Source organism: Lotus japonicus, chromosome 4, assembly GCF_012489685.1.
Source record: "Lotus japonicus ecotype B-129 chromosome 4, LjGifu_v1.2".
Lineage (NCBI taxonomy): Eukaryota > Viridiplantae > Streptophyta > Magnoliopsida > Fabales > Fabaceae > Lotus > Lotus japonicus.
This window is the reverse complement of record NC_080044.1, coordinates 51,840,176-51,863,689: the sequence shown is the minus strand read 5'-3', so window position 1 is coordinate 51,863,689 and position 23,514 is coordinate 51,840,176. Positions and strand designations below refer to the sequence as shown.

The 23,514-nt window shown below is 39.0% G+C and overlaps 2 protein-coding genes across 2 annotated transcripts; one reads left to right on the top strand and one right to left on the bottom strand.

The window, feature by feature from the left end:
* Positions 1–13,098: 13,098 nt before the first annotated feature.
* LOC130712923 (agamous-like MADS-box protein AGL19) lies at positions 13,099–17,879 on the bottom strand. Its single transcript, XM_057562736.1, has 2 exons — positions 17,496–17,879; positions 13,099–13,518 (listed from the first exon to the last, which is right to left on the bottom strand). The coding sequence occupies exons 1-2, from the start codon at positions 17,877–17,879 to the stop codon at positions 13,099–13,101; spliced, it is 804 nt and encodes a 267-aa protein (XP_057418719.1).
* A 2,799-nt stretch (positions 17,880–20,678) lies between these two features.
* On the top strand, positions 20,679–23,284 carry LOC130716297 (F-box protein PP2-A12). The gene is made up of 3 exons (XM_057566505.1): positions 20,679–21,233; positions 21,305–21,423; positions 22,506–23,284. The coding sequence occupies exons 1-3, from the start codon at positions 20,928–20,930 to the stop codon at positions 22,933–22,935; spliced, it is 855 nt and encodes a 284-aa protein (XP_057422488.1). The 5' UTR covers positions 20,679–20,927; the 3' UTR covers positions 22,936–23,284.
* The last annotated feature ends 230 nt before the right edge of the window (positions 23,285–23,514 follow it).

Here is a 23,514-nt window from a genome sequence, read left to right as displayed (position 1 = left end):
CCTTAGGGTATTCTTTTTAGAGACATTAAGTTATTTAGAACACGTGGCGACGTGTCGAGTGAGGTTGGAGACGTTGTTTGGCTAATCACTTGCATTCATGCACTCATTTTGAGGTTAATACACGGCGTGATACCGGACCTCGGTGGATTCCAAAATGGTCATAAGACCCGGATTTCCATATTTAGGACACTACGGTGGTCCTTAGTAGCAGACGGAATGGCAGACCTACAGGTTCACTGCTGATCTGACTACTTTTGTGTGGTGTAAGAGACACGCGAGCAGGAAGGTACCCACCGTGGCTGGTGTTAGGGCCGCCTCGTTGATGTCCATCCTTCTTCCGGAATGCATCTTGTTAACCAGCATTGCATTGCATGCAACATACATTCTGACTTAGTTGCTGAGTGTGATTGGTACTTGTTTATCCTATTTGAGGCATGCTAATTGTTATTATGATCTTTTATACTCATTGTGATACATGCAACCCTAGGATGTTATCCCTAAACTTATAAGCCTGAGAGGCTAATAATTATTATCCCATATATATATCTGGCTTTAATATTTATATACTCATTCTGTGTGTGTTTGGGCGGACTACGCCATTGTCAAATGAGTATGGCGGATTGGTTTACGATGGTCAGCCCCTCGGGGGGGACCAGATTCGAGATGCTTGACCAGGACGACCCAGGTGCATGGGTGGTCGACCCCATAGGCCACTGTGCGACCTACACCGGTCGGATCATGGAGGACCGTGTTGACCGATTCGGACGCTTGACGGAGGGGGTAATGAGGAGACATATATTGAGCTTCAACTTGCCGCCCGGCGTGCATTTTGGACCCGGCTTGGGAGGACCACCACCACCACCATTATCTTCGGATGATGAGGACCCCTCTGAGGAGGTGCCAGTGGGTGGGACTTCGACGGAGTCCAGTTCGTTTACTGCTGCTGTCATCGAGGATCATGGTCCGGGCCCCGAGCCCGAGAGACTAGTGCAGGAGCGCATCCGGGTGGATAGAGAGGGTAGGGTTGTGTATGTCGACTTAGTTGTCCTGGATGCAGATTCGGACGACGACCGCGCTAGCGTGTAGGATCGAGTGCTAGTGTGGGCTCCTCGAGTTGGGATTAGTGTAGGAGTAGTGTCGTTGCTCTGACCGTCATGCTTTTCGTTTTGGGACAGGGTAGTTTCCTGCCGGTAGCTTTTTGTGTGGTTTTCTTATGGAGATCACAGAGAGCTGGTTGGACTTAGGAGGTCTTTTCTTAGGCCGCTGGGCCAATTTGTTCTCAGTTTTTGAGGTATGGTGTTGCGGACACAGGTTTTACCTTGGATTGTACATATTGCCTTCGGGCGTTACTTCCTTTCTGTCACCCGTCGCTGGAGGTCACTCGCGACGTGGTTAGTTTTAGCGGGGCTTGTATATATATATATAGATGTATATTAGTTTCTTTTATCTTTCGTCGAGAATGTTTAATGTTTCTGTCTTTAATTATATTATCGAAAAAAAATAATTCACGTTTTTCCACTTAAGTTTTTCCTTTGGTTACTAAAGTGACGCCACCGAAATCGAGGTGTTACATTGTGGTATCAGAGCTTAGTCGAGTCTTTCGGGAGTCTTTGGGGAATAGGTCTTCTGTGCTAGGTTGTGTGACTCTTCAAAGAGTGAAAATTGATTGTCTGCAAGCGATTTTTCGCTTAGAATTGCTTGAAGTTATTGCTTAATCATATTGTATAGTTATTAGATGCTATCTTATGATGAGTACTAACTGTTTGTTTGACTTAGCAGAACATGGTGAACGCTAACGAATTAGTTGAGATGATGGCCACTATGGCCCAAGCTGTGACTGCACAGGCAAACGATAACGCTATGAGGCGTGCTGCTGAGGAGGCACGTGATCAGCATCAACTCCAGAGGGAAGTGACACTGGACCAGAACAGAGGCCTGAATGACTTCAGGAGACAGGATCCACCTAAGTTCTCGGGGGGTACCGACCCGGACAAAGCGGATCTCTGGATCCAGGAGATTGAGAAGATCTTTGGTGTATTACAGACTGCTGAGGGAGCCAAGGTGGGGATGGCAACCTTTCTACTGTTGGGTGATGCTGAGTACTGGTGGAGGGGCACCAGAGGAATGATGGAAGCAAACAACTTAGAGGTGAACTGGGTTTCGTTTCGTGCTGCTTTTCTGGATAAGTATTTTCCAGATAGTGCTCGTGACGAGCGTGAGGCACAATTCCTGACTCTTCGTCAGGGTAGCATGTCCATCCCGGAATATGCTGCCAAGCTGGAATCGTTGGCCAAGCACTTTCGATTCTTCCGCAATGGGGTTGATGAACCCTACATGTGCAGACGCTTTGTGAATGGGCTGAGGCCCGATATTGAGGACTCGGTGAAACCGTTGGGAATCACTCGCTTCCAGACCTTGGTTGAGAAAGCCACGGAGGTGGAGATAATGAAGAACAAGAGACTGAACCGTGTTGGAACAGGAGGGCCGATGAGGTCGGGCTCTCAAAATTTTCAAGGCAGAGAGAAATTTCAGAGCAGGAGGCCGTATCAACGTCCTGCTGGTAGAGGATTTGCTCCAGGATCTTATAGACCCATGGTGGGTACTGCTGGTGGTTCCGGAGGTCAGACTGTGAACAGGGAGATGACCTGTTACAGATGCGGGCAGCCTGGGCACTATGCCAATGCTTGTACTGATATGAGGCCCAAATGCTTTAACTGTAACAAGTTGGGGCATACTGCTGGTCAATGCAGAGCACCCAAGACAGAACCAGCTGTCAACACTGCTCGTGGGAAGCGTCCTGCTGCCAAGGCAAGAGTCTACACCATGGATGGTGAAGAAGCTGAAGGAGTTGATGGTCTGATCAGGGGAGACTGCGAGATTGACGGTAATCTCCTAACTGTACTTTTCGATTCCGGAGCAACGCACTCTTTTATCTCTAGGGAATGTGCTACTAGATTAAAACTTCCTATTACTGCTTTGAGCTTCGATCTTATAGTTACCACACCTGCCAAAACTCTGCTTGCTAATAGTGCATGCATGTATTGTCCAGTAACCTATAGAGATCGAGTTTACCATGCTAACCTAGTGTGCCTAACCCTCAAGAACTAGATGTTATCCTAGGGATGGACTGGTTGTCCCACTATCATTGTCTTCTGGACTGCAGCCGAAAGAGAGTGGTATTTCCTGACTCGGATCTTTCCGAGTATTTATCCGCCAATCACATTAGCGTTTCTCTGAATGAAGGATCTCAAGAGTATTCCGTTTTGCTAAGCTTGGAGAGTAAAGGGAATCCGGAAGTGAGTAATATTCCAGTTGTGAGAGACTTCGCGAATGTTTTTCCTGGCGATGTACCTGGTTTGCCGCCTGTATGCGACATTGAGTTTGCTATTGACATCGTACTGGGAACAGGACCGATTTCGATTGCACCATATCGGATGGCACCTGCGGAATTGGTGGAGTTGAAGTCTCAACTTGAAGATTTTCTGTCGAAGGGATTTATTCGACCAAGCGTTTCACCTTGGGGAGAACCCGTCTTATTGGTGAAGAAGAAGGATGGGAAATCTAGACTTTGTGTCGACTATCGACAACTGAACAAAGTGACCGTCAAGAATAGGTATCCGCTACCTAGAATTGATGATTTGATGGATCAACTACGAGGAGCTGCGATATTCTCAAAGATAGACCTGAAGTCGGGTTACCATCAGATCAGAGTAAAGACTGAGGACATCCAGAAGACGGCGTTCAGAACTCGTTATGGACACTATGAGTATCTAGTGATGCCATTTGGGGTGACAAACGCACCTGCCATTTTCATGGATTACATGAACAGGACCTTGCATCCGTTCTTAGATCGATTCGTCGTGGTGTTTATCGACGACATTCTGATCTACTCAAAAAATGCTGAAGATCATGAAGGGCACTTGCGTCAGGTTTTACAAGTGTTGAGAGAGACAAAGTTGTATGCCAACCCTTCTAAGTGCGAATTTTGGCTCGAAGAGGTAAAATTCTTGGGCCATGTGATCTCTAAAGAAGGTATAGATGTGGACCCAGCAAAGGTAGAGACTGTGTTGTCATGGGAACGGCCAAAGACCGTGACTGAGATCAGGAGTTTTGTCGGTTTGGCGGGATATTATCGTCGCTTCATCGAGAATTTCGCCAAGATTGTTGGACCTTTGACTCAACTTACGAGGAAGGACCAACCTTTCGCGTGGACCGAAGCGTGCGAAACTAGCTTTCAGACAATGAAGGAACGTTTGACGACGTCACCTGTACTCGTCTTACCGCAACCAGAGGAACCGTATGAAGTGTACTGTGATGCTTCGCATCAAGGTTTGGGATGTGTGCTGATGCAACATCGGAAGGTGGTGGCTTATGCTTCACGACAACTGAAGACTCATGAGAAAAACTATCCGACTCATGACTTAGAACTCGCTGCCATTGTATTTTCGTTGAAAATCTGGAGACATCACTTATATGGATGCAATTTCACCATATTCAGTGATCACAAGAGCTTAAAGTACTTGTTTGACCAGAAGGAGTTGAACATGAGACAACGACGCTGGATGGATTTTCTCAAGGATTACGATTTTACCTTACAATACCATCCTAGAAAGGCTAATGTCGTTGCTGATGCATTGAGCAGGAAGATGCATATCTCATCAATGATGGTTAAGGAGCTGCAACTGCTAGAACAATTTCGAGATTTGAGCTTAGATGTGAGAGCATCTGAGGGAGAACTGAAGTTCGGAATGATCAGGATCACCAATGGATTGATGGAAGAAATCCATGACCAACAGTTACAAGATGAATTCCTACTCGGGAAAAGGAATTTGATAATTCAGGGTAAGGACCCGGAATTCAAGGTGGGAAGTGACAATATCCTACGGTGTAAGGGTAGGGTTTGCGTACCTAACAACCCTGACTTAAGAAGGTTGATTATGGACGAAGCTCACAAAAGCAAGTTGAGCATTCACCCTGAGATGAAAAAGATGTATCAGGACTTGAAGGTGAATTTTTGGTGGCCAGGAATGAAGAGACAAGTAGCGGAGTATGTGGCTGCATGTTTAACCTGTCAGAAGGCGAAGGTGGAACATCAGAAATCTTCAGGTATGCTACAGAGCTTGGATGTACCTCAATGGAAATGGGATAACATATCGATGGATTTTGTCGTGGCGTTGCCAAGGACTCAGAAAGGGTATGATTCGATTTGGGTAATCGTGGATCGATTGACTAAGTCGGCTCATTTCATACCTGTGAAGACTACGTACAACGTGGAAAAGCTATCAGAGATATATATAGCTGAGATTGTGCGACTTCATGGAGTGCCAACAAGTATTGTTTCCGATAGATACCCGAAGTTTACTTCACATTTGTGGGGAGCTCTTCATAATGCTTTGGGAACGAGGCTGAGATTAAGTTCTGCTTATCATCCACAAACTGATGGACAGACTGAGAGAACTATCCAATCATTGGAGGATTTGCTACGAGCTTGCGTGTTAGACAACAAGGGCAGTTGGGATACCCTATTGCCGCTGATTGAGTTCACATATAACAACAGTTTTCATACGACCATAGGTATGGCGCCGTATGAGGCTTTGTATGGCCGCAAGTGTAGAACACCCTTATGTTGGTATCAAGATGGAGAGAATTTGTTAGTAGGACCAGAACTTCTCCAACAGACGACTGAGAAGATCAAACAGATCATAGAGAAGATGAAGACTTCTCAGAGTAGACAGAAGAGTTATGTAGATCAAAGGCGCAGAACCCTAGAATTCGAAGAAGGAGACCATGTGTTCCTGCGGGTTACCCAGACTATAGGAGTTGGTCGAGCAATCAAGTCAAGAAAGCTTACGCCAAAGATCATTGGACCTTATCAGATTACTCGTCGGGTAGGACCGGTAGCTTATCAGATCGCACTACCGCCTTTTCTATCAAACATTCACGATGTATTCCATGTGTCACAACTGAGGAAGTATATTGCTGATCCGACACATGTTATCGAGCTGGATGACATTGAGTTGAAGGATAACTTGTCTTTCGAGACACCGCCAATCAGCATTGATAACACAAGGATAAAGCAGTTGAGGGGAAAAGAGATCGAGTTAGTGAAGGTTACTTGGAACAAAGATACCGGTGATGCGACGTGGGAGCTGAAGGAAAAGATCAAGCAGTTGTGGTGCATATGTATTTGTTGCTCTCTCGGATGCGGTGCATGAGATGAAACATGGGAAATTTTCCCATGCTGTCCCTTTAATCTCGGTTTCCTTGAATGACACTTGCCTCTGTGCTTGCTTGCTCTCCATTCGTGGTTTTGCATGCAGGCACCGATGAGCAAAGTTGTTAATGGATGCTACCTGGTTGATCCTGCCAGTACTCATATGCTTGTCTCAAAGATTAAGCCATGCATGTGTAAGTATGAACTAATTCAGACTGTGAAACTGCGAATGGCTCATTAAATCAGTTATAGTTTGTTTGATGGTATCTACTACTCGGATAACCGTAGTCATTCTAGAGCTAATACGTGCAACAAACCTCGACGCATGGGTGTCCCTTGAATCACTCTTTGAAGTTGTTGACTTAGTTCTCTGAAGACTTCGAAAGTGTCTGATTTTTCTACAATGAAACTCACCCAAGTGAATCTTTAAAAATCATCAACACAGACAAAGACATACCTTTTTCGTCCAAAATCTTCTTTCTGCATTGGTCCCATTAAGTCCATGTGTAACGCCCCGATTTCTCGAGGGTCACTTTAGTAACCTTTTTCCAAAAATGTGTGTAAATTTTCATCGAAATAAAACCTTTTAATAACAGTAAATTAATGGGACCACTAAATGCTGAATAAACCTCATTTTATTAAATGATAAAAGCTTTTATTACATCAGAGTTCAAGAAGGGAAACTAATGCTTTCAACCTTGCTTAAGCTCTGATGACCCGGGATTTAAGACTATTTTTCTAGTTTATTTGCATGCATTTTAATATATTAATTAAGATATTTTAGTCATTTTAGGGCACTTTAGGCTTATTTCATGCATTTTAATATTTTTATTTAGTTTTAGTATTTTTCTATATTTTATATTATTTTCTAGATATTATTATGATTTACTTACTTTAATTTAGGATTAGATAAGTTTATTTTAGGTTGTTATCCTATTTTTATCTTCTATTTAATTTATTTTATTGCTATTTTAGGAGAAGATACTCGAAGAGAGAGAAAATCAGAAATAAAAAGGAAAAAGAAAAAGAAATTCGCAGCTTTTAATGGGCTCTGTTCCAGTGTGCCGCGCGTCTAGGATCTTACCGTGTACCAGCGTATCAGATCGCGCCATGTAGCAGACCTGTTATCCAACGTCCATGCGCCTGAGGATGCACCGTGTTATGGTGCACCTGAACGCACATGATCATCTGCTCATCAGAAAAAGACAAAAAACGCACAGGCTTCGAAAGATCAATATAAAATCAGTTTTTAACCTAGGTTTTGGGGATCTTTTTTTTTCTTTCTCTTCTTCTAAACCTAATAAACTCTTGGGAGACTCTTGGAGGCAATTTCTTGGTGGAGAGGAAGGCTAGGCCCTTGAGGGCCGGTGTCAAGGCCATGGAGGAGGTGACAGCTTCTCCGGACGTCCATGGCTCCGTTCTATTTTGGGTTTTGCTTTTCTCTTTACCTATTTTTGTGTTGACTCTCTTTTAGTATTTGGGATGACTTAATTTGATTTTCTCTCTTATTCAATATACTTTTATGCAATTATAAGTATGAATTTTCATTATTTGGTGTTTCTCTCTATGTTTAATGCTTCAATTGGTTAATTGGTGTTCTAAAGAGTTTATATTAATTCATAAATAGATTGGGAAATTGATATGAGTTAAGGTAGACTTAATTCATATAAAGGGGAAAAATTCCTATGTCTTAGGTTATTAATTCTCTTTGCGCGTTCATGTATCTTTTACCAATGTGATGCTTTTTAGGATTTACATGACAATTGAGAAGTTGGTGTAAATTTATTTTATGAGAGGAACCACCCTTGCATCAGTCATCTTAAGAAAGATTTGTCTTAGGTAGGGTTGAGGTTTTCTAGGTGACAATAGGGGGCATTAACTCTTAGGTATGAATATCATGAGTTGGAAAAGAGATCTATACCGAGTGACAAGTCGGGATACTCACCTCTTTAGGATAGGATTATCTAGTAGGAACTATTGGGATTTCTTGAGTGACAGTCAGAGATTCTATCCGCTAGGACATGAACTTCTTAGGTTAGGAACAAAGCTTGGGAATGTCTTATCGAGTAGGTATGTGCTATAATGCTCCTTTTATGATCACTAGGGCTTAAGCAATTAAGGCTAGGTTCTTAATTGGTAGATTCACTTAGCTAAGAAATTAGTGGGTGAATAGCTCTTATCGGCATCTTAAATGTTAACTTCATCTTATAAAAGTATATTGGTTGAGAATAAGTTGTAAATCAAATGAACTAATTTTCCAAATGCATTTTCTTCTTTGTCTGCCTCCGTGAAACTTCTTTTATCACTTTAATTATAGTTTTTCCTAAATTTAAATAAAACACATATCATGTTTAAACTGTTCAAACAATGTCTAGCTAGTGAAATCAATACGTAGCAACACAATCCCTGTGGAGACGACAAAACCCGATACTATACTACGATTGAGTCTTGAAAGGGATTTGATAGTAGTTAGTGGAGGAAAACTTCTTCATTAAATATCCATTCATCAAGCTCATCCACATACACGATGGCTTTAAGTAGGCATCGAGCCCTAGAAACAAACACTCGTCCTGACCCCCAGTACAAACACACTTATCACACCCAAACCCGACTCATAGTCCTCGCGCCGCAAGAGCCTCCCTCGTAACGTGAATCGGGTTGTTCCCCATTGAGGCAGGCGAATCCTGGCTCGAAGCCTCATCGGTGATCCAATCGGTGTCAGCTACGATAGGTAGTGCAAGTCGAGGTGGAGGATATGGCATCGTGAGAGTCCCATGATAGCAAGTGAGGACGAGGGATCTCCCCTGACGTGTGCGCCTCCATCTCCGGACGCGACCGATATAAATATAACGCCTCCGAGCGTGGTCAATATCCCAAGCTGCGTCATCATCCATGTCGAGCAGGTGTAGGGTATCCTCCCGACTGATCACACGCATGCTTGTTGTCTAGGCGTTAGGCGCCCCAAACAACAAACACGCAGACAAGCAAACAAGCAAGGGTCAACTTCTAACACACACATATCATAAGTAAGGTATAATACCCTATCAATAACAAGTTCTTCCCTAAGCTAACATTCACAAATAGGGGGACTATATTAAGTTCTAAGTTTCACAAGTATAGGGAACTATCTCATAACTCTAAGTTATTGTTAGTCAATGCTCGTTCACATGCATGCAGACCTTTGGATATCCATAAGCCAATCCCTCATGGAAAGGCAGGATGAACACAACTCCCCGATCGGGGTTGGACACCTCCAACGCACCGCTGCCCAACAACTTGATGATCGGGATTGGACCTCTCCAACGCACTGTCGTTTCACGTTCGTCCTTTGTTCAGGTCCATCCCATGAACGTCACCACTGACTAGCCCAGTCCAGGTCGCTTGGCCCACAAATGCATGCCATTCAAGTCAGTCATCATCACTAGGCCCTAAGCCCATCACGTTCATCTCATATGAACAAAATATCATAACATAGTAGCTTGCATGCATATCAATAAATGTAGCTAACATCCTAGGCATGTTCATAATAACACTAGCTAACATTTATTGCATCATCATCATATAGCATATCTAGCACATATATCATCAATAGTTCTAACATCATGATTTCTAATAATCACAATCACAACCAATTTATCTAGGCTGAGGCCGAAGTGCCATTACTAGCATATTCATATATCATAAGGTCCTTAACATTTCATGGTCATACAACTACAATCAATCATAGCAAAAGTGCCCTTACCTTAGTCACAACAAAACAAGTCCTAGGGCTTTGGATTTGACTGGATCACACTCGCTTCGAATTTCCTAGTCATGAAGACAGAGTAACGGTACGAATTAGTAGTCGTTTAGCGATAATATATCCCTTCCCCGTATTTTCAAAAATATTATCTTAAAACCTCGAAAAATTAAAACTTTCTCTTTCATAAGATCAAAACCCCTTTTCTTAAATTCTTGTTTGAAGATCATAAGAACATTATAAGAACACCATGAATTCCTTTAAGAAAAAACCCACTTTCATAAACATTCCTAAGCAACCCGATCAAGATCATTCTCTTCTGGTTTTGGCATATCAGCTTAAGCTGCAACCACATAGCATATTGAGAATGACCTTGCTCAAGACTTAGAAACTAAACTAATAAAACAAAGAGCAAGAAAAATAAAAGAAAGACAAGAGAGGGAGATAGAGCTCACGACTAGCAAGGAGGAGCAAGTGAGCTTGGTGTGAGGAAAATGAGAGGGGAAGATGGTCTATTTATACTAGAGAGGAGGGGACAAAGCATTGAAGGGGTAATTGAATGCACTTTTCCCTCCAAAACACTTGAAAACTTCGGTCAAAGCTTGGTCAAACCAAGGGTCTCTTTGCAAATTATTTTCTAGTCCAAAACTCCCTTTAAAACCATGCTTTAATCCTCCATTTAATTGGAATTAAAACCACAACTTTCAAACCTTTAAAAACAGGTCCTTGCTGACTTTAAATGAAAGAAAATTTGTTTTAAAAATAGTCCTTTAAGAATTAAAACATTCAAAGACCAATCCCTCCATGAAAGCCTTCATTCCTTGATTTGCTCATTCTCCTTAAACACCATGAATCACCTTATAAGCACGAAAATATCTCCTTTCACTCCCTCACTCTTCTTGGCCGCCCATCCCTTCTTCCTCTTCAGATTTTCTCACAAAAATATCATATACCACAAGGCCAAGTCAAGAACATGTGATTAAGTGCATTAACCACCATATTCTCCTCTTAATGCACCATAAAACCTCAAATTTGAATTTCAAAACCTCTTCATCTTTTACATCCCCAAAAATTTGACCAAGCCTTCATTAAGACTCCAAAAATATTTATTTAATAAACCATAGGTTTAAAATAATTAAATACATTTTATTTAAAGAAAAACCCATTTTATTTAAATAAAACCCTCAAAAAAATAGAAGAAAGGAATATTCCCTCATGGAATATTTTTTAGAAATATGCCCAGCACCTCCCCTTGATGTGTGGCCCACGAAATTGTCTTCGCCGACTCGTTTCGCCAACTTATCACCTTTATCGGGCCTATTTTGACCTAAAAGTCGTTGTCGCAGAACCCTAGCAATATTATAGTCAAAACGCTCGTAACGCCGCGTACATCGACGTCCAGACATTACTAAGATCTAATATTTCCTCTAATAATAAATCACCTTTTAAAAAGACATTATATCACACATAGCACAAGTAATTCACAGAATATTATTAAATAATATTATTTAAATAATAAGCTCTAAACCGAGTCTTACACCATGTGTAGCAGTTCCAAAGATCTTGTTGTAGCAACTTGAGTTAATTTCTTGTGAGAAGTCTGAGTCTGCTTTCCAACCTGACACTCTCCACATACTTTGTCCTCTTCAATCTTCAGTCTAGGAAGACCTCTGATGGCTTCCTTAGAGATGACTTTCTTCATACTTTTAGGATTGAGATGCCCTAGTTTTTGATGTCATAGCTTTGCCTCATCTTCCTTTGACGCGAGACACATTGAAGTCATAGCCTTGTTCTGTGGAGACCACATGTAGTAGTTGTCTTTGGATCTTACTCCAGTCATGATCACTTCCTCATTCTCAATGGTAACTTTGCATCCAGATTTGTTGAATGATACATTAAGATCCAGGTCACACAATTGACTTATACTGATTAGGTTTTCGGTTAATCCTTCCACCAGTAGCACATTATTCAGATTTGGAGAATCACCACTTACAATCTTCCCAAATCCTTTGATCTTTCCTTTTGCACCATCACCAAAAGTGACATAGCTGGTAGAATGTGCCTTGATGTTGTCAAGATACATCTTTACCCCTGTCATGTGCCTAGAACAACTACTATCAAAATATTAATCCTCATTAGAAAACACTCTTAGAGAGGTGTCGGCAATGAGTGCTGTAACATTTTTCTTAGGTTTCCACTCTCTTCTTTTTGGATTAGCATAAGTATACTTTTGAGTGAGTTTCCAATTATGAGGAGCCCCATAAAGTCTGTAACAATAAGGTTTTATATGTCCACGCTTACCACAGTGATGACATCTCTAGCTTGAGCTTCTCACTTTCTGAACCGGAGGATAAGAATATGGAATCTGGCGATACACTTGTTGGGCACCATGTTGTGACATCTGGTTGGACATCTTGAACTCAGTCTTCTTCAATGCAGGTATGAACTTGTGAATGGCATTTTTGTTTTCTTCTAATGTAGTGTCATCAGCATAGCCTAAACCTTTCATATCCTTTGCCATTTTGCCTGTTTCCAAGATCAGATCAAACACATCAGTTCCTTTATTCAATATACGAACAAATTTTATCATACCTTCAATTTTTAATTTCAACACAGTGACTTCTTCTTGAAGGTTGCCATTTATGATCAGCAAATTCTGCTTCTCAATCTCCAGCTCCTTGACAGTCCCTTCCAATTGCTTTCCTTTTTCACAAGCATCCTTCCAGTTGTTGAATAAGAGTTTATAGGTTTCAGCAAGTTCCTCTTCAGACATTTCACCATCACTTGACTCAGTTTCAGAGTTACATTTCACAGTAAGACCCATGACTTGAGGTTCATTTTCCTCTTCTGGATCATTATCTGACCAAGTAGCCACCATTCTCTTTCCTAGCTTCTTCAGATAAGTTGCACATTCTGCCTTAATATGACCATACCATTCTCATTCATGACATTGAACTCCTTTGCTTTTGTTAGGTTTGTCTTCTTCCTTGTTTCTACGAGCATAACCAGAGTTCTTCACTATGTCAGACCGCTTGTCTGGCACATTTGGTCTAGGCCTTCTTTCAAACCTCCTCATAACTTTGTTAAATTTTCACCCCAAGCAGTGCTATTGCCTCAGAAATATTTTCATCAGAATCATTCTCACTTACTCATCATCTTCAGTATTTGACACAAATTTTATGCTTTTATTCTTCTTATATGATATTTCATTAAGAGACATCTCAAAGGTTTGCAAAGAACCAATGAGTTCATCAACCTTTATATTGCCAATATCCTCAGCTTCCTCAATAGTTGTAACCTTCATATCAAGTCTCTTAGGTAAGGACCTGAGAATCTTTCTGACAAGCTTTTCTTCAGACATTTGTTCTCCCAGCGCAAATGATGCATTTGCCATGTCTCGCACCCTCATATGAAATTCAGATACAGTTTCATCCTCCTTCATCTTCAGGTTCTCAAGTTGAGTAGTGAGAAGTTGAAGCCTTGACACTCTCACTCTTGTAGTCCCTTCATGAGCCACCCTGAGGATTTCCCAGGCATCCTTGCCATAGTGCAAATGTTGATCAATCTGAACATGTTCTTGTCCACTCCATTAAAGATGGCATTCAGTGCTTTTGAGTTACCTAGTGCTTCATCATCTTCTTCCTTGGTCCATTCTTCCTCGGGCTTCAGTTCAGCGGTTAGAGTTCCTTCTTTGTCACTCTTCACAGGGTGCTTCCAGCCTTTGACAATAGATTTTCAGGTCTTGCTATCAATTGATCTAAAAAATGCAATCATGCGTGCTTTCCAGTAGTCATAGTTAGTATCATCCAAGATTGGTGGCCTATGAACCGATCATCCTTCCTTGTTGTTGTCCACAATACCAGAAGTAGTTCCCTAGATCTCACCCAAAACAGAACAGGGTGCCTACTCTGACGCCTATTGAAATTCTGTCAACTCGTAGGACATCTTTTACAACATTACACAAATTACAGCAAACAATTAAGCAATTATAACAACAGAAACACTAAAACCACACAAGAGATTTTTAACCCATTTCGGTGCAATATCACCTATGTCTAGAGGGTTTTCACCCGAGAAAGATAATCCACTATTATCGAGAAATTGTACACAAAAGTCTCAACAAAACTGCCACAGTTCAACTACCTTTTCTACCTATCTCTAACTGTGGCGTTTTACTTAGTCCTCCCCCTAAGTATGAGAGTCCGTCTCACTTTGTCACTCTCAATCACTGCCACAGTGATTGAACTCTAACAAGAGTACAAAGATAGATCTCAAGATCACACAACTAACACAACTCTTAGCTTATAACAATGGCATAAAGCTGCTAAGAGAACACTCAGTATGAACTCAATAAACCATAATAGAAAACACACGGTAAGCACCTAACAACTAGGTCTTGGGTCTTCATAAGTAGTAGTCTTCCAATCCTTGTCTTCGTTGGGTTTGAAAGAACACAAAGTCCACACATAATTAATAGGAAGTCGTTTCAGAAACAAACTAGTAACAAATCTGCACAGAATCTTCAAACCATGAATTAAGGTACAGACAAAAACTTCCACAATTAACTTCAAATCAAACTCATGTGAACCGGGTTTGACAACACTGAATATCTCTCTTGACGGCGCACATAAGCTTCCAACAATAACCTAATCTTGATCACAAAGTAGTCAATACAAAGCTTCACAAAAACTGCCAAGTAACAGAATGTCTCCCAGGGACAAATGTCATAGCACGATGTTACAACATCTTGTCCAACAACTTGGCACACATACATTAGCTAAAATGCAGACAATCATAACAAAGGAACAACATATATGTTGGTAAGATTGGTTTTAATGTGGAAATAAAAAGGGAAGAGAGAAGCCGAAAGAAAAGAAATTATTAGGCTCACGCCCATTTGACCTACACCATAATGGGAGGGATAGAAATGGAGGAGAGATGATAAGAAAGATTATATACGAAAAAGTGGGTAGAGATGAGATGAAAAATAAAGTTAGTATGAATCCATAAAAGGCTTAGATGATCTGTTTGTTTTGTAGTTGGAAAAATTAAGTTTGATACTATATAAAAGAATCAATTTGTATTTGGAAATTGTTGGAAATATGTCATTCGAGACATATGACAGAAACACAATCACAATAGAGTATATAATGTGGGATTTCAAAACCGGAGAAAAAGTTCACAACTGTTGTTTAAGATAACCAAAGAACCACACTGTGTGAAATTTTTTTCAGAACACATATTTGTCTCACACCCCACAACTATAGTACAATCGTACTCTTCCAGATAAATATCTCAACAATATCTCACAACACTCTAAACAAGAGTATAAGAAGAAAATTAGATACAAGCTACAAGTGTTTCTAACTTATTCTAGGATTATATGTCATATATGAGATGCTTTCAGAATGATTCGTAAACTAATGGGCGACACTCTATCAATAATAGACATCTTCCATTTTTGGAATGTGCACAATTTTTTTTCTTAAGAAATTCGCGAAAAGTTATAAAGGTTGTCCATAACCAAACGTTATAACAAAACAACAGGTGGCAGTGGGCACGAACTTGCTTTCTGAAGCACATGGTAAAGTCGATGGCCATCACTATGGTTGCATTTCTGGCATTTTTTAGAAGCCCCACACATTCGCAATCTCCTTCAACCTCTTCCACCTCCACCGTTGTATATCTACCACCGTTGTATATCTACCAACCATCATTTCTAACACGCCATCATCAAAACTCTCCACACCCTCCTCCTCGTCCTCCTCGTTGATATTTAACTAGTGGAACCGATGTTCACACAATCCCTGAGGACGATAATCCTGTATCTGCTTGCTATGATTGAATCGTAAAGGTTTACGCCAAAAGCAGTACAAAAAACTAGGTAAAAACATTTATCACCACACATCATTAAACCTCCAAATAGAAAACCATGCTTCTGCATCCGTTTTGAACCGTACAAAGCCTATCTTAACTCTCCTTCCTTCTCTGCATCTTCGTTGAACATAGGCATAAGCTAACTGTCCCCCCTCGGAGAAGATACTCCCTACCTTCGCTTCTGTAACTCGGTCCCCCAAACCACCTATAAAAAAGGGTGAAGGACTCCCTTGCCATTTTATCTTCTTCCTGTTCAGGTCTATGACGACCCGACCGCTACATACATTATATATATATATATATGGAGCATATCAGGTGAGAAGAGTTGTTTATGGTGAGAGATGAGAGTAATCAATAACAACCGTTAGATTATAATTAATGGTTCAGATTTAATCAAATTTAATGTACTCCACGTCACATTACTGATTCTAATTTTGCTAACCCACGCGCATCTCCTTTTTCTCCCGTTCCCTTTCTTTTTTACACTGCAGCTTCCCCTTCCCAGTTCCCACCATGTGGGTTGCAATTCATCAAACAGTATACTCAAAATCATGATGATATTATGCTTAGAAATCAAAGATCCCCAATCAGCAACGAATCCATGAAGCCCCACTTTCAATTTTGTGTATCAAGATGCAATTTCAATTAAGATAGATGAAGAACTGTAACTAAGGGATTTGAGAAATTATGAGGTTCTCAAACGACGTTCAAATTTCTTCTTCTCCTCTGTTTTGACTTGCGCATTCAACAATTACCCAGCATGAAAGCCCAGATTCAAACCTGAGCACGAATTGAACCCTAGCCTACATGGAAGAGAGGACCTGAGATAGGCAGAGGGGAACCTTGGCTGGCTTGGCAGTAGCAGAGAACGAGATCGAGGGAGGAGCAGCGGCGAAGGGCAGTGGCGACAAAGCCGGTGCGTGATGGAACTCCGGACACGGCGGAGCGCGGCGCAGCCACCTCGCGGTGGTCGCGAGTTGCGTCGGTGACAGAGAGTTGCGACGGTGTCACGGTGACAACAAGAACAAGGTCGATGAGAAAGGCAAAGGTGGAAAATTGGCAATGGAATCGTGGAAGAAGGGGAGTCGATACTCGATAAGGAAGAAGAACACGCGCGTGGGATTAAAATGTTACCATGAGAGAGAAGAACATGACATCTGTAAAGTTAGATTGAATCCTAAACGTTGATTTTAATCAGATGGTTATTATTGAATCCTCTCACCTCTCACAATAGCACACTCCTCTCACCTGATATGCTCCCTATATATATATATATATATATATATATATATATATATATATATCTTTTGAGAAAAATCTTATTATGTTGGAAAGGAAGGAATAATTATGATCATTAGATCAAATTATGAATAATCGATTAAAAGTTCTTAAGTGCTCAAACGAATATGTCATGTGTCTTTTTAAAAGATAATATGATTTAATGTTTTAATATTGACAACTCATGATTAGATCAAACGACCATAATTTATTTATTTTATTCTCACATAAGAAAACATTTATCATAAATATAAGGTAACCCCATCCCTAATTAGCATGAGAGAAGGGTAAAACCATTTATTTTTTACTTGCCACTTTTACATGTCCTGATTTGCAAGTTCTAGTAAAAAGCTTCCGCCGCCTCTAATTCCATTATGGTCATTTCACAGAATCACGTAAATAAATCAGTAAAGTCTTCATCTTCTGAAGCTCCTCTAAATTTGCATTATTTCCTTCAAGTGGATCCAAGTTTTTCAAATCATTACGAACCACCTCCATCTTCTCAGCGGCCATCTGAATCCGGTCCTTCAAATACTCAATTTGTTGATTGATCTGGTAAACCACATAATTTTGCGAAGGCTCATATATATCTTGTTCTTCATCCCTCAGATAAAGGAAATTGTTGACCACAGCCTCCACACTTGGAGAACCAAAAGTGAAAGGGTTACCACCTGGAGAGAATAAAATGATGGCAATCTGAATGCCACACAGAATTGACAACTCGAGCGCCTTCTTAAAAATACCACTCTTGCGCTTGGAGAAAGTGACCATTCTTATCTCTTTTTTTTTTCACAAGTTTGATTTCAATTTTCCTACGACCCATCACTCTTTCCCGACACACTCTCCTGCTTTTTCAGTACAAATGTGTGAAGAAAAATGGTCGAGTTGATTGTGAATTTATAGAGGTGATGATGGTAGCTTCAACAATCCTAAATTAATTTCACGCGGAAACAAATAAATTTTATTTTTAAAATATTGAACGTATTACCATAAATCTAATAATGACTACTTTACTTTTTTTTTATTTCATTCACTAGTCAAAGTATGCTAGATAAATAATATTTAACAATAAAATAATTAAATGTATAATGATCATATTCCCCACCAATTTAATAATTTTGAAGAAAATTAATGAATACAAAATTTAATATAATATTATATGAAATTATAATTTAAGAGTATTAATACAAGATATAATAAAAAATGTAGCAGAGCAATATTTTAATGTATATGAAATCAAATAGGTAAGTTCTATAAAAAATTAGTATGTGAAATAAAAATATCTTCTAATAATCTTGTCAAAGTTATTTAATTTTATCATTATTATATTCATAAAATTAAAGCTATATATATATACCCTACCTCTCAAAACAGCTAAACCAATATAATAGTAATTATAATGATTATTAGTGTCATATATAAAAAATAAAATTTATTAATATATTCAAATGTTGAAGTTACTTCTTCTCCTTTTCTAAAACTTTTTTAAATTTTTTTAATTGCATTAAAAAATCCCCTTAAGTAATGGTCAAGCATATATTTATTGATTATTAATTTTATTTTGTAGCTTTTAAACTTTTATAGCAGCTAATAATTAGTATATACACTTATTAATTTTTATAAAATATGAATAAAAATTACAATTAATTTCATTTCTATTTTCAATATCAATATAAATTTATTTTATAGTGTTTATTTGGTATACAAGCCTTATATTAATTTTTTTTCTTAGAAATATAGTTAGTGAGTTGAATATCCAATAAAGTAATTTGTTACTTCCCCAAAATGTACTTATAAATATATTAAATTAGTAATATATCATGGAATTCATAAATACATTAAATTTTGAGATGTAAAATAAAATATTAATATAAAAATAATTTATAATTTTACTTAAATTATTGAAAAATATTCTTATCATGTATGAATATCTCAATTTATTTAATGTTAACTAAAGAAAGAAAATTAATACTAATAATTAATAATTTGGATATATTGGATAAAGATATTTGTCTGTGTTGCTATCCACTCAAGATAGCCACATTTACTATCTCTTTTCTCACAATAATAACACATTTCCCCTCTTGTATTTCTTTCTCTAAATCACCACAAACACGATTTGTTTTCCTGCTCTCCACTCCAACCACAAAATGCCACTCCTACATCCCATCACCTACCTGAACCCCAAACAAGACTATTCTTCCAACTAATATAAAAGGCTTACTATCGGCAGCCAAAAGCCTCCAATAAGCTAAAAACTGTCGATAATGTTAAACTATCAACAGCCAAAAAGTTATGGATATTTGGCTCGTCGATAATTTTTTCTAACGAATTTCAAAAACCAACCGATCTTTTTGTTCCTCTAGCTTAGGGTTGTTTCGCTTTCTGGACCATGCCCCTCCATGTCACAAAAAAAGATGAGTTTTAGTATATAATTTTATTATAATATAAGATAATGATAGAGTGCACGGGGATGTAGGCACGATGGGAGCACGAGGAAGTTTCAGGCTGTTTTAAACCGCCAGAAATGTGTAACGCTTGCGCTTTTTTTTCTAGCACCGCATGTTAGTGTTGTTTTAAACCGCCACTAACTGCTGCTCGTGCACTCTCGTGCATAATCCCGTCGTACCAAATAGCACTGCTCTATAATATATTTGGTTATATACTCATATATTTCCATTATCAATAATTAGTTTCATAATATTTTCACAAATTGAGTGCTCTTGAAAAAAAAAAACAAATATTATATATATTTACAAGTATCTATTTTACCCACTAGAAATTAAATAAATATTAGTCAGTTCACGTTATCGCTTGGCTAAGTTTGAAAAAGGATTTGTTTAGTCACCCCAAGTTCTACGTTGAATCCCCTACTCTTTTTTTTTTTTTTTTTTTGTCAAATGTTGAATTTAATGTTTCAATTTAACATCTTGAAGTTAAATAAGTATTAGTGAACTCACATTTTTTTTAAAGGTAAACATAATATATATATATATATATATATAAGGATAGAGTCTTGAGAATAGTAACCACATCAACAGGAGCTGATTAAAAGCTCAGTTTTACGGCAAAAACCTCTCAATAATCTGTAAAAAAAACCCACAATCACACAAGTATAGGAGTATGCTTTAACACCAAAAACCCACCTAACAACATAACCCAAAAATGTCATAGAGCTAAGAACAAAACTTAAGACATATGTTTAAGCTTATTTTTTTATAGGCAAATATTAGTAACTTAGTCTTGTTTAGGATTCGAACCCTAGACTCTTCATCCTTTACCCTTTCAAACTCTTATATTTAATGACTCTTACAACTTGAGCTAACCTTCGAGGATATGTGTTTAAGCTAAAATAAACTCTTGTCGGTTGAATTAGGAGGATGACATGAAAGTATTTTTTTTTTACAGAAAAGACAAATTATTTTAAAGTAAGAAAACAAACCACAGTAAGTTCAACTTTTTAAAAGCAAAAAAAAAAGTATTAGTTGGTTTGAATAGAATTATTACTCTGTATTTTATATTTTTACAGGGTGGTGACGATGTGGATATATAGCACTAGGTGGTTTTGCCTTTCCGTCCTACAGCACACCCAAGTCAGATCCCGCTGTCGTGTTCGCTTTCGCTTTCCGAGGAATCAAAAACAAACAAACAAACAATGCTTCTTCTGCTATCAAACAACTCCTCACAGCTGTGACCTGTTTCACCTTCGCATATAGAGAACAACAACAACAACAACTCTCGTTCTTCTTCTTCTTCTTCTTCTTGTTGATTCTGGACGATTTTGGAAGCTTCTAGTTCCCTCCCTCGTGTTGCTGGTTGATGGGGATCTGGTTTTCTTCAACTCCTTCACCGGAGTCGGCATCCAAATCGAGTTTAGGCGAATTGCCGGAGTGCTGTGTGGCGGTGATGATGGGTTACATGGATCCGCCGCAGATTTGCAAGCTCGCCCTCATGAATCGCACTTTCCGCGGCGCTTCAATGGCGGATTTTGTCTGGGAATCCAAACTTCCGCCAAATTACCACCTTCTCCTCCGCCAAATCTTCGACGATTTTCCCTCCGATTTGGGGATGAGAGGGATTTATGCGCGCCTTTGCAGGGTCAATACTTTCGATGAAGGCACCAAGGTAACACAACACAGTTTTTTTGGTGTATATGCAAGCTTTTTTGTTGATTTTATTGGTTTTGATGTTTGTAGAAGGTTTGGTTGGATAGAAGCATGGGGAAGCTGTGTATGTCTATATCTGCAAAGGGGTTATCCATAACGGGGATTGATGATCGGAGATATTGGAACCATATCCCCACTGAAGAATCTAGGTGAGCTTCTTCATTTATTTCTCATTCTTGTTTCTTAGCTTTTTGAGTTTTTTTTGTAATTGGAATTCGGTTGGAATGGAAAGGGGGAAATTGATGTATAGGAACAATTTCAATTTCGGTTTCTTATTAAGGGTTGATTCTGCAAGGTTGAAAGTTTTCAATGAAAATCACTTCTTTTTTTAGACTTGCTTAGTGGATGGAAAATCAAATGTGAACCATTTTCACTCTGTCCTGAATTTTTACTTTCTCATGTTCCCCCCTGCTTAATCAAGCTAACCATAACCTCAAATACTGGAGGGGCTAATAATGCCAATATCAATGTTCTATATCCTATTCCCTCCATCCTTCATGGTGATCCTTTTCTTTGCTAACTTGGTTGTTTGTAATTTTTTCGAGTATAATGTTTCTATTTTTGCAGTTTTCCCCTTTGTTTTGAGACTGGATATTTTATATACTCAAAAGGAGAATTTTCTCACTACAAGTTCTTTTTTTTTTCCCTGTCAAAAATTAATTTCTCTGCACTATCAGTCTTGGAGTGTTTTTAAGTAAATTATGCACTCTATCCCTTTATTATTTTGAAGAAAGGTATTCATTAGGATTATTAAATCATTTCAACCATAGGATGGATCATGGAGTTCAATGAACGAATCCATTTCGAGAATTTTCTTTTGGACAAGCTATCAAGTTAGAAGGGGCTAACTTTGAAAGTAACAGTCAAGTATTCATGTTCAAGTGTATTATGACATAGTAACTTTTGTGGATATTTGTATTCCCCCCCTTGTTCTGTAGCCTTCTGTCTGTGCTATATGTTCTAAATCCCCAACATTTCAAACTTGTAGCTTTTGGTATTGTTCTGTATTGACTGAAATTTGTTCTTGGCTTGTGCTGTCATCAAGGGAAACATGTAGATATTGATGAAGACTGCACTTCTTTTCCCATTGTAATTTTGGTTGATGATGCAAGTTGTGACCCTTAAGTCATGGAATTTAACTGCCAAATTAGTAGGTCTAGTTTAAATGCTGATTGATTCACTTTGATAGAGCTTTGGTATTAAATCTGTTGTTTATGTCTATCATTTGCAGATTCAGCTCTGTTGCATACCTCCAGCAAATCTGGTGGTTTGAAGTGGATGGAGAAGTTGAGTTCCCATTTCCACCTGGGACATACAGCTTGTTCTTCAGACTACATCTAGGGCGAGCCTCCAAGAGGTTCGGCCGACGTGTCTGCAACACAGAACATGTTCATGGCTGGGATGTAAAACCTGCGCGGTTCCAGCTCTGGACTTCAGATGGACAGTACGTTACATCTCAGTGTTTTCTGAAAGGACCAGGCAAGTGGCGCTATTACCATGCCGGAGATTTTGTGGTTGAGGATGGCAATGCGTCAACAAAAATCAAATTCTCCATGACTCAGATTGATTGCACACACACTAAAGGTGGTCTCTGTTTAGATTCTGTGCTGGTGTATCCAAGTGAATTCAGAAAGGTTAAAGCATTTTTGAACAACTCTTGACCTTTTTTGTGGTAATAATTATACTGTAATAGTATTTAATATGTATAGAGCTTAGGAGTGCCAGGAGGAATAGAGAATCAAGTTTTTAATATGGTTCTTTTAGGTTTAGAATATTGTAGGAGCCAGAATGCGATTGATGTATATATGTTCATTATCTTTTATGTGTAACTGGTCTGGAATGTTCTATCTTAATCTTGGACTGTGAGGATTGTTGAATACGTGTGGCACGTGGAGTCACTATCTTAATATTGGATTAGGTTAGAAGGAGTACTTTATTCGTTTATGGGACAAAGTGGATTTTTTATTTGCTCTATATGGATATGAATTGGCCACTTGGTATTCCTTTTTACTTGTTTATCTTGGTTTGGTATGATTGAGATTAATGTCGACGGCTTGAACTTGAATGTGGTTGTGCTTGGTTGTCGTTAACGTGCATTCTGACTCAATTCTGGTGGAGATGATATTCTATCACTTTTATTATTATTTGTGCAATTCGTGTACTTGTGGAGTCAACTAGTCAACCTTTGTAGTGCTTCTCAGGCCAAACTAATACTATATGTAAAGAGAGTAAATTTTTTC

Coding starts and splice junctions, on each gene's coding strand:
- LOC130712923 (XM_057562736.1), bottom strand. CDS start 17,879: ATGGTCACTTTCTCCAAGCGCAAGAGTGGTATTTTTAAGAAGGCGCTC. Junction 13,519..17,495: donor TGATTTATTTACGTGATTCT/GTGAAATGACCA, acceptor GAACATGTTCAG/ATTGATCAACATTTGCACTA.
- LOC130716297 (XM_057566505.1), top strand. CDS start 20,928: ATGGGGATCTGGTTTTCTTCAACTCCTTCACCGGAGTCGGCATCCAAA. Junction 21,234..21,304: donor CTTTCGATGAAGGCACCAAG/GTAACACAACAC, acceptor TGATGTTTGTAG/AAGGTTTGGTTGGATAGAAG. Junction 21,424..22,505: donor ATCCCCACTGAAGAATCTAG/GTGAGCTTCTTC, acceptor TATCATTTGCAG/ATTCAGCTCTGTTGCATACC.